Source organism: Haliaeetus leucocephalus, unplaced genomic scaffold (genome assembly GCF_000737465.1).
Source record: "Haliaeetus leucocephalus isolate CR32 unplaced genomic scaffold, Haliaeetus_leucocephalus-4.0 Scaffold915, whole genome shotgun sequence".
Classification (NCBI taxonomy): domain Eukaryota; kingdom Metazoa; phylum Chordata; class Aves; order Accipitriformes; family Accipitridae; genus Haliaeetus; species Haliaeetus leucocephalus.
Genome location: NW_010973351.1, coordinates 4,208,018 through 4,219,327, shown reverse-complemented (window position 1 = coordinate 4,219,327; position 11,310 = coordinate 4,208,018). Strand labels below are relative to the sequence as shown.

The following is an 11,310-nucleotide window of genomic DNA, read 5'->3' as shown; positions in this document are numbered from 1 at the left end:
CGGGGAGAGTCTTCTAGAGGGAAGATCTGACACATATGGAAGCAGAAAAAGCCATTGATGCCAACAAATTTTACAGTAATTACTAAGGCTTCATTTATTCAGTGGTTTCTTCCAAGAAACCATTGGTCAGTTGGCTTATATATTACAGTAAGGCAGCACTGATCTCATTTCTGTTTTCCACTACCCTAAAAGAAGGGTGCAAAAAAGACAGCCAGATTCTTCTTTGAGTTGCAAACCAGAAGGATGACAGACAACAGAATTTCAGCATTGGAAATGCAAAACTGAACTGGAAAGGCCCTAAGCAACCTGATCTGACTTTGAAGACGACCCTTCCAAGCTAAATTTGCCTGTGGTTCTTTCTTACATGAAGTTATTTTTGACATCCAAGCTTTCTGCAGCATGAGCAAGATAATTATTTGTTTGGTTCCAGTTTTAGAAATTAATTTTGTTGTTTTCGAATACTAACAGAACCGAAATACCACCATTTCAATCTGTCCCAATTTCTACAGGCAGCCTCAGAAAACGTAACAGTAGAAAAGATAAGCTTTTAGCTTTGCATAACTTAAAAGGTGACCAATTTTGGCTTCCCATCTATGTGATATCCTTCAAGGTACAGAAGACAAGTTGGTCTCCAATTCTAAAGGGTTCCTTTGTAAACAATAGTAGAAAAATTTGCATACCCGAACCTATTTCTGCATATGGGCATTCCAAGTAACTACAGGTGTCAGAAGACAAATGTATGAATGGCTCATTAGGCATCATTTCTCATCAAGCATGATGGGAAATCAGTTATAGATAATATGGACAATTTGGTCCAAAGGAATGCCTGCAAGAGCTAGTCCTTGAAAACAGGTTTAATATCAATTTTCTAAAGACTTGAGAAGTGTACCAGGAAAAAAAATCAAGTTGTTTCACATTGAATTTGTAACTTTTTGCAGGGTTGAATAATTTAGGTTAAATGAATAAAGCACAGAAGTGAACTGGAGTCGCCTGTTTTAAAAAGAGGATAATTACATAAGCAGATCAGGTTCTCAGTGGAAAATAACCAAACAATGGGACAAGTCTAGCATACAAGTTATATAACTAATTTAACTTTTATCAAGGAGTAAAAATCCTCAGGTATAAAACGGCAATCCAGGATTAAAATATAGTTAGGGTCACATGACTGGCCTCCAATTTAGGACAGCAGTAATGACTGATGAGCTGAGATGAGAGTGAAATACAGTATTACAGGCTAATGATAAATTTGTCTTCCTATGGACACTGGGATACAAAAAGAAGAGATACTGCCTAATCTGTACAGTTCAATCAGTTCAGACATTGTAAGTCATTGCTTCTTGGCACAAATAGAGAACAGAAGAAAGATGATGCACTGCATAGCATACACTAAAGCAGTTACTATTTCTCAACAGTAACTACAAAGTATTCAGGTATGAAAATGCTTCTGGAATCAGAAAATAACCCACTACAGCAGAATTCAGTTTCAAAGAATCAATCTAAAAATGTAGACACTTATTAAAGAGAAGCTAAAAAGGAGCACTGAAATGAGCAAAATCCATGTAGATGTAGAGACTAAAGATACCATGTTGAAAACGGTTATCAGAGAAAGACTTTAAAAAAGGGCCAAAACCCTCGTAAGTGGATCTTGAGAGAAGGAGATGTGTTTCAACAAGTGGAACCTGTATCCAAATAAGGATGAGAGCATGAACTCTAACCCACTCAACCACTGAGTAAGCAAGCATAATGTCCCTACTGGACAAGTAGAACTAGCTATCATGTGGATAAAACTAACCTGTTTTGTAAAAGGAAATAACACTTCAAAAGCCGTTAAAAAAAGTTCAATCTAGAGATGACTAAGTAGCTGCTTATGACCACTTATGACAGCTGGTTACTTTGTGGTAAGACAGAATGAAAAAGTAGGCATTAATAAAAGCAAAGGAACATTTGTAGACAAAAATGCCAACTATACATACACAATGGTGGTCTCCAAGCTATCTATTACCACTGCCTTTCCAATGAAAAAGGAATCAGTCATTGTAATACTTTTTATTTAAAAAAAAATTAAAAAATTTAAAAATCAGCTGCTCAAAATCCAGCCACAGTTAAACAACAAAAAAAATCACAGGGAAAAGGAAGAAACAAATTAGAAAGTATAAGTTATACTGAGTCACTGTTTCTGCATCTCAAATGTACTTCAGAAACCGCACAGTCACAATCAGAAAAAGTATTGAAAAAGCAAAGTATAATCCAAAGTACAAAGCGTATTCTTTTTGAAAAAGCATGGGGATAAAAGACTTAAGGGAATAGTTATCAGTACTCCCAAAACATTAGGAGGTTTTTCAGAACTAACGCATTTTAAAACTGCTCTGATCTTCTGTCATGTGTGTTTTCTCTCAGCATTCACCACTACTCATTATCATAATACTGTACTACATGGACCGTGACCTTGGGTAACTGTTCTTTTCCCCTTTTTAGTTATGTTACACAAAAATATTTAATAGGTTCACCCACCTTAAAAATACAGAAGAATAATACCAAGTCCACGAGGCACTGTAGAAAGTCAGCTCCTTCAGCTACAACACTGGCCAATAGCCCAATCTGGGGTTCTCCACTCCAGAGATTACAGTATTGTACTTTGTTTTGAAGCGTTACAGATTCAAAACAATTATTTGTTGCATAGTGGAAGAACACTAGACAAACAAGACTCGAAGTAATGATCTCCTGAAGTGGCCTCTGTCTTGCCTAGCACAACTGTAAAATATAATTAAGGGAAAACAGTCCAAAACAGCTGGAGAGCTGCTGTATATCAACTATCAAGACAGTCTTAGAAGAACTGTTGTACAAAGAGATGCTAGCAAGCTCAAGCAATCCAGACCACAGTGAACCATGTGGAAGAAAACGGGTGCATATTTCAATCAATTTCTCCAAGCAGATTCTTGTATTGGGAATTTCACCACCGTCACATAGATAACACTCTGGTACTGCTGATGACAGGTACTGTAAGACATGATAAAAGTTACCTGCGACTGAACAGCATTACTGCAGGCTTCAGAAGAACAGATGGGACATGCACGCAATCCTCAGGCTACCCAACACATCTGGTAAATAATTTCAAACACTGGAAATTTAGGTCAAAGTTCTCTTTGTTCATCCAGTCTGATTTTGATTCTGAGGCAAAAGGGCTACAACTGCCCTGGAGAGTAGCAGGAACCTGACTGGCCTCTGAGCAAATCTCTCAGCTTACATGATGTCCTTCTGAGCACTATTTCACTTCAAAAAACCATAGCTGGGGAGCATACACAGAGAAAAATCCCCAAATGCTAGCTATGAAAACAGGCAGGTCTGTAAATTAGGAAGTCTGAGGTTTCAGTGTAATTTCTATAAAAAGAGAGGGGGACAAAATTAGGGCAAGTTAGAAGAGTCAGGCAAGAAGAAAGCTGATGGGGGAATTATGTGGTGTGATTCTCACTGTGGAGCTACTATTGACGTTCCTCTATGTCTTACAGGTCATCTCCTCCTCTGGGATATCAGCCTTCTGGCGTTCCCAAAATTCTAACAAACTCTTATGTTTCCAGAACAGCATAAGTTCCTGAGGGACTCGCACACTAAGCTCAGCTTTCCTTGAACCCTCACCCTCGCTAAAGCCCATTTGAATCCCAAGCAACTAGTCAACTCCTTCTGGAACAAACTCCCAAAGATAGACAGCAGCGTGCTAGAGAAACATCCTCGTTCTCAAAGCAGAGCTGAGATGGGAACAATATCACAGGGGATAAGAGAAAGACCCCAGTCATAATGAATCACTGAGCAAATGATGCTCAGGAAAAAGAAAGCTTAGAAGTATTCATAACACCTTTTGTTGGCTTTGTTGATGTGCTTTAGATTCAAGTCCCTACCCCACAAAGGATTTACGCACATAAGAGCATATTCCCACGAAACCCATGGGACTTCTTACATTCCAATAGCTAGTCTTTTAAACACTGTTCTGGAAATGAGAACTTACTACACAAAATGATAGAAAACAAGTGGTGCTAAATCAGCTTTGTGACATTTTAAATAAAAAAGCGATACAAACTCTGCATAGGTCCCTCATTTAATGTTAAAGACTGTACAACATTCCCATTTTACACTAGTAAAAACCAAGACCTACTATTTATCATTAGATTTTTTTTCAGCACGATTATCCTTCAGACTTCACGATTTCAAAATTATTTGAAATGCACCTTAACAAGTTCTCCTTAAAAAAAGGACTTCAGAATCCACTGATCATTTCTGTGACAAAGCACATTTACTGATAATAAACTAACAACTTACTCTTCAAGTGTCTGAACCATACTTGCAATCAAGTTTAGTCACATGCTATTTAGTCACAGTATTCACACCCACTTGTATTCCCCTGTAACTTAGCACCCCCTGACAACATAGGGTGGGCCACAATGGCACAGAGCAACATGTCAGAGTTTTATTTCAGAACCGCAGTGTTGAACTCAAACACCTGTGCAAAGAGCAATACAGAGCAGCAGCACTTCAGTGGGATGACAGACTTCACCACCAACTGTCCCTTTGCAAAACTCAGACAAAGCCTGTGAAAGTCAACCATACAACTGCCACATGTGAAAACTGTATTTAAAAAGCAAGAGCAGAAATAATCATCAGCCTTCATGTGCAAAGAAAGACACCTGCCTCAGCCTCCTGCCAGTGACAACAGCTCCACCTTTCAAACAAATAAGCATTAGATTGTCAGATAATGATGATTTCCCCTTCTGCATACAGTTAACAGAAGTTACAGAAGGAGAGAGCAGCCTGAGAACCACCAAGAAGCGGCAGGAATAAGAAACAGCTCAGGTAGAACCAATCCATGGCAACTTCAGACAATGGCTTTTTAATAAGAAGATACCTCATATCCAAAAACTTCAACCCTTCTTAATAAGTATGATTAGAAACTAAAACACCAAAAAAAACCCCTATTTAAAACAATTTAAGGTGACAAGAATCCTAGCAAACATGACTAAATAAGCAGACCTACACACACAGATTTCAGAAGGTCTTTCCTATGCCATCTTCTTTAGGTAAATGCCAACAACCTGGTAGCAGAAGAAAAAACTTTTTTTTTTTTCTTCAAGGGAATACATCTTCCTGTTAAATGTTTCATTCTTTGCTGATGCAGAGAATAAATATACATATCATACAAACAGCAACAGAAAGGGCATCAGCTAGCAAAAAAGAAAGGTTTAGGTCTGGGGGTTTTTTTGGGGGGGGTTGTTTGTTTTTAATAAAAGCCCCCCCCCAACTGGCAATAATAGCATTATCATGAGTTAGGAAAATGAGGCAAATAGCTGCATGGGAAATTCCAGAATGCACCAGGAAAGAGAAAGATTAAAACACACTAGCACCCTTCCACAATACTCACTGACCTTCTGCTGTTCTCCTTTAGTAAAAATAACTGCATTAGTAGGTATTCAAAGCACTAAAAAGGGAATGGTCATAAAACTGAAGGGGAAAAAGAAATTACTTTGGGATTTGGGGTACACTACCTGTGGCATAATTAATTTTAAAAATCATGTTAAGCTTGACTTTGTGATAAAATAGTTGCATTCTTCACTGTACCTTTATATTTTTGCGCTTTAGCACAATCAGGTCAACAACACTGCATTTAGCAATCCTAAAGGTTCAGAGTGTTTCAGCCTCCGAGTGCCCTACTGTGCCCCTGGGATACGGGAGCAGGGACACATTTCCTTTGGCAATAAAACTGGGACTGCTGCCTACTATGGAAAACTTGTTCTGGTTTCAACTGTTGTTACTAAGCTTGAATGTGGTTAAAGTTCCATTTAACAAAAGGGTGCACCACATGATATACTTAAACATAAAAGTGAATGTTTCACAGCCTCTTGGGATTTTCATAGAGGCCAACAGTTTATTACTTTCTCTTTTGAAAACCATATTTTAATTATTTAGCTTGGTCCTTATTTCAAGCGAAAAATACCTCAATCTTTTCTGTGGACCTTGCTAGCCTTTCCATAAAGAAATGGGATAGATATAGATCAGCCAAATAATTACACAACTATTCTAGCATGCTTTCCCCAACAACCATTTTTAGAAATATACAAACTCTACTAAACCCTCAACCTGTTTGTTTGTTTGTTTAATGAGAAGGATCTTCCTCTGTTTCTTCCTTTCACTGTTTAGGATGCCTATAAGGCATAGGATCAGGTCCATTTTAGTTTTCCTACAGAAGATATTGTTCTAATATCATCCTTAGAATTCCTTTTTTCCAGTTGCAGGCAGATGAGAAGAATACAAGTTCTTGTCCGTAGAGTCACCTTAAACGTATTGCAAAGTGCCAGGCAGTTTTACGTATCTAACAAATCAAATTCCCTGAGAAAACATTACATAAGAACATTGGAGTTTCTTAATCATGAGTTTACCTTCCCCTTAACCGTTCTCTAGATGATCTGTTATTTCCCTGGAATGCTTTCCTGTAGCTATTGTAACACACAGTAAGTTTCATTATTTTGTTTCCAATGACAATGAAAACCTGCCTTCTTTTTGTCAGCAGTACAAGCACACATAAGTAATAACAACATTATTCTTGTATCAACTTTTTTTTTTTGACAGACCTAACAAGTATGCTTTTTCTATTTAGACTGTCTGAAGGCTGCTTTAATAACCTGCACCTTCTTTACAAAGCATCACCTGTAGCATTTTAAATATTCCACACAAATAGATAAGGAAAGAAATCTTTCCTTATTTTTCAGTGCCAAACAGCAGAGAAGGTAGTTGGTCAAATACATTTATTAACAAAATAATGATTAGTTATTACTTACATTGTACTGCATATGATGCCAGGACAACAGCAGAATTAATGGGGCATGACAACCTGGAAAGAGGGGAAAATATTTTTATTTAGATATAGGCTGTATAAATGTATTGTTAACAATACCTCTGCAATTAGTTCAGTACACGAAGACTCATTTATCTTCAAAGAGTATCTGATTTTTTCTTACAAAGTTTGATTGTCAAAGCACACTAGGACTGGAGATTAAAAGCTAGTTGCCGTGTAACAGCTTCTTAAGAGAATGGAAGTAACAAGTCCTAAAAGGCCATGCTCATATTGTTACTGGATGCTTATTCAGGAAAGCAAAAGGAGAAGCAATTTTTATGGGGCTCTGGACACTATTTTAATAGCTGCAGTCTGGTGTATTTAAAACTAGACACAAACACTAAAATTAGCCAAGTGCCAAGCACAAAGACAGCTCTGATCTCATGACCAGTGACTCCATAGAGGAAAAAAAGCCAACACCTAAAGGCAATGTACATTAGGCAGCAAGTACTCGGACCACCTTTTCCTCTTTTTTTTTTTTTAAATGTACAAACACACAGAAATTGCAGGCAAAGGAACAACTGGATATATGCCCACCACGTAGGGAATATAACCCTGAAATAATGAGAAATAATAGCATAAACGGCCCTTTGCTACTCCCTCCTGATTACTGCACTAGACAGCAGGTCCCCACATTTGGAATACCATGCCTGGCACACCATGTCTTGCATAAAGATGTCTCAGGTTGACATTGTACCTGCAGATGCACAACACCTCCTACAGCTCATTCAGAACAGACTACTAAACTGTTCTTCATAAGTGACCTATGTGAAAATTTGTGATGTTTCCTAGCAATTTGATTTTCTTTTAAAGCGGTATTTCACAAGGTACAATTTTAAAGCAATGATACCCTCAGAAAAAGGCTTTTTTTTTTTTAATTTTATTTTAAAAAGAATTATAGATAAATTGAAGAGTTTTCTTATTACCTTCCTTCCACAATATCAGTCTTCAATTGCAGGAAGAATAAGTGCCTAGAAAAGATTTTTTGGAAAACAAACAAACATTTATTTATTTTCACATTTCAAAGGTACGGTTTAAATTGTTACATGTATTAGTTCTATTTTATTAGATTTCCCAGCAAACTATACAAGCAGATGAATAAAGCTTAGTGCCACTTACAAACATGCAATCATACACCCACTCACTCTCACAACAGTTTTAAAGATCTTTGTGAGTCTGTACTACCACTCCAGGACCATGGTATTAATGCCACAACGAACACTACAAAACCCAAACCGTTACAGAACTGGGCTCTCTTTCTCCCAGGAACATTCATCTTGGATGTAACTTTAAAAAAAAAAAAAAAAATCAAACAAAAAAAACCCCCAACCCCAAACTGTGATACTCTATCTTGAACTACCTAATGGAGAGAATGAGATCTCTCAAGTAGCATATGCTGACAAAAAGCTCTTAATTCTCCAAGAGCAGTTTAGTCTTGCTCTTACTAGTGTGTTTTACAACGTTACTTTATAGCAATACTGGAGAGTTGGGATGTGAAGAACCATGAAGAGAAGGTCTTTGAATAATTTCAGTTTCAAACAACAGAACAGCTTACAACAGCTTTATTAGCAAATACCAAAACAGGTCAATAGCTAAGTTTTCTTCAAGAAATATCATTTAACATGCTGTACTATTTATATTCTCAAGTCACTGAAATTAACAATGAAAATGTTATAAAAACATTACCAAAAAAATGCCCAATTAATACGTGCCTGTGAATTCTAAATTCCAAATCATGTGCACTGAACAAAACAAGTATTCAGTTAAAGCCTTCTCACAAGTTCATTGAAAACTGCTTGTAATTCATGTACCCCACGACCCTAAAAACTCAGAGATAGGTTAAAGAAAGAAGGCTTTAAAAGTCTACTATAAACTGCAGCATTATAGATCTTTGCATGTTACAAGTAAGGGGCAAACTAGAAAACAAGAACTGTTATCTGTTCTTCCTGAAACAAAATAAACCCCACCCTCCCACGCCCTCGGCATTAAATCTACTACACATGTTCAAAAAACTGACTCAGTGTTGATACAAAACTTCTAACAGACTGAGGGCGTGCAGACAGCTTAATAATTGAACTACCCTACTTTTTAATCATTGCATCTGATTAAGGGATCAGAAAAGGAAAGGAGAAAAAATGCAACAGGCAAGCACATCAAGCAACGAAGGGCTCAAAAAAAAAAAAAAAAAGGAATCCAGGGGGCAAATAAACTAACTGCCATCTTTGTAGTAGCTTATATTCTGGCTGCATTTTGGAGTTGTAGGCTGCATATAGAAGAAACCATTCATTATGAGCATCACATCAAGCTGTCAATTCCAAACACATTTAATAGAAAGAGTTAAGCAAGGTTATCTACCTAATAAAGCATACTTTGCCAAGCTGTGGAGATGGAAAAGGGGAGCTTTACACATTCTTAGTTCATGGAAGCAAACATCAAACAGAAGTTACCTGGTTTGTTCTTGCTGAAGTGTGTTAGGATCAGGTATAAAAAACCTTACACGGAAACGAAGGGTGCAGGGAAAACCTCCTGCAATATTTTAGAACAACAAATCAATTTTTTTGTTTAAAAAAGAAAGAGCCTGAGGTTTTATTTCTATATTTATAGAAAAGTTACATGAGCAACCATATAGAAATCTCATCCATTTTTCTCATGAAACTAAAAGAAACCATGAGAAGTCTCTCCTGATCCCCCCCAACACCAACTATGAGAAGAAAATACTCTCAGATACAGTGATGCTTGCATTTAAAGTAATTTGTATATGCTACTTTACATAAAAGGCATTATTTAGGTATCTTTGCCTCATAGATATTAGAAGAAAAAGCAGCAGCAAGTGTATTTGAAGCATCTCAGTTGGGATAATGCTCAATTCCATCTTACATATAAATAGAAGAAATTAACAGAAGTTCACCATGTTAACTGCACATACTTTTATTTCAATTCATATGCAATCTACAGCATATGGTAGAAATAAGAGAGCTGAAAAATATAGCTCAAGTTTCACAGCACAAATTGGGACAGTGTCACTCAGTCCTCCTAAGCCGCTATCTGGCAGGGTCACACTGGCCAGCCTGTCCTTGGTAAGCATTCTGTGTTACCCAAAGTTGTTTATAAACAAGACATACTAGACCATCACATGCACTTGGAAGTGTGTGGTGTTAGGTTTTTGTTTGGTTGTTTTTTAATAAAAACAAGCAATTTTTTTTTAACTCTACTTCAGACAAGAAATCGCCAGAGCCTATACGTGAAACTGGCTCCACTTCCCTCAATCAAAACCCCTCCTCTTTATCTTCCCTGTGAGGAGGAATTTACTGGCACCACAATATGACTACTGCTTTCATGGCCAGGATGTCCAACACTGTTCAGAAGCCAGGCTTAGATGCTATTACAGCATCAAAGTTAGTGCCCTACCCAGTCTTATTAGCACTCAGGTAGCAGTAAGAGATGTAGAAAGCTCTGCTGAAAACACTGGCAGAGACAAGACTTGCTCCTAAACAAAATCTACCATCTGGATGCACTAGTTTACAAGAACTGTATTTATTCTAGTCATAAGAACACAGAAAAGCAGGACTATGCAGTTACAAACAAGATATTAAAAACAAGTCTTACCTTTCAACTGTTTTCTAATAGGTTTGTTTGGTTCAAGCCATCGCTGTGAAATGAAAAACTATTAGATGGATTAAAAATATTTACAAATAAATACTGTTTATTTATGTGTGTGTGCATGTACATGTGTGTATACATACATGTGTATGCATATATGTGTTTATATATGTATACACACATATACATGCACACACATTTATTATTTGCTATACTTACAGGTGAATCTACTGAAGTTTCATTTTGCTGTAAACCAAAATATTCCTTCTCCGTCACACCCAACTGGTTATAGGTCATATCCAACAAAATCTGTCCAGTGTCTTGTTTCTGAAAACAAGAAAACTTTAGAAGTGAAACTCTGCAACACTTACACGTTTTAAGACACAATTCATTGAAATAAATTTGTTTTTAAAAAAATGTAACTCATGAATAAAAATAGCTGCTAATCATTGGTTCAAAGTTTCTGAGCAATAAGAACTTTATTTGATAAAAGTTGTTTTGTTTTGGTTTTTTTTTTAAAGAGGCTTTCTTTCCAAAATAGGTTAGGCATGTGAAATCTCATAATACAAATTGACATGAACTCGAGCCCTTGAGGTCAGTCCAGCAGTTTAACTTGAAGCAGACAACCTCTCCCTTGACCACGGTCTTTAGGAGCAACGCTGTTCTCCTGAGCTGTAGTCTGCAAGGATGGCTTACAGCCACATGGGGCTGCTCTGGTCCCTGCTGTCACCACCAAAGCACCCCGCTCTCATTCCACATCAGCTGTCAAAAAGCAAAGTCAATATACACTAGGACAGGGGAGAAAAAAAAAAAAAAACCAAAACAAAACAACT

General features: G+C 37.1%; 1 protein-coding gene across 2 annotated transcripts in view; it reads right to left on the bottom strand.

Moving 5' to 3' along the window:
* PTPN3 (protein tyrosine phosphatase, non-receptor type 3) overlaps positions 1-11,310 on the bottom strand; it is a 95,080-nt gene that overhangs the window by 73,667 nt on the left and 10,103 nt on the right. For both annotated transcript variants that reach the window (XM_010583577.1, XM_010583578.1), the window contains exons 2-6: positions 10,697-10,804; positions 10,484-10,526; positions 9,325-9,403; positions 7,804-7,848; positions 6,822-6,874 (exon numbers count right to left, since the gene is read on the bottom strand). In XM_010583577.1, the coding sequence (XP_010581879.1) occupies positions 6,822-6,874; positions 7,804-7,848; positions 9,325-9,403; positions 10,484-10,526; positions 10,697-10,804 (328 nt within the window). The remainder of the gene's footprint in view (positions 1-6,821; positions 6,875-7,803; positions 7,849-9,324; positions 9,404-10,483; positions 10,527-10,696; positions 10,805-11,310) is intronic.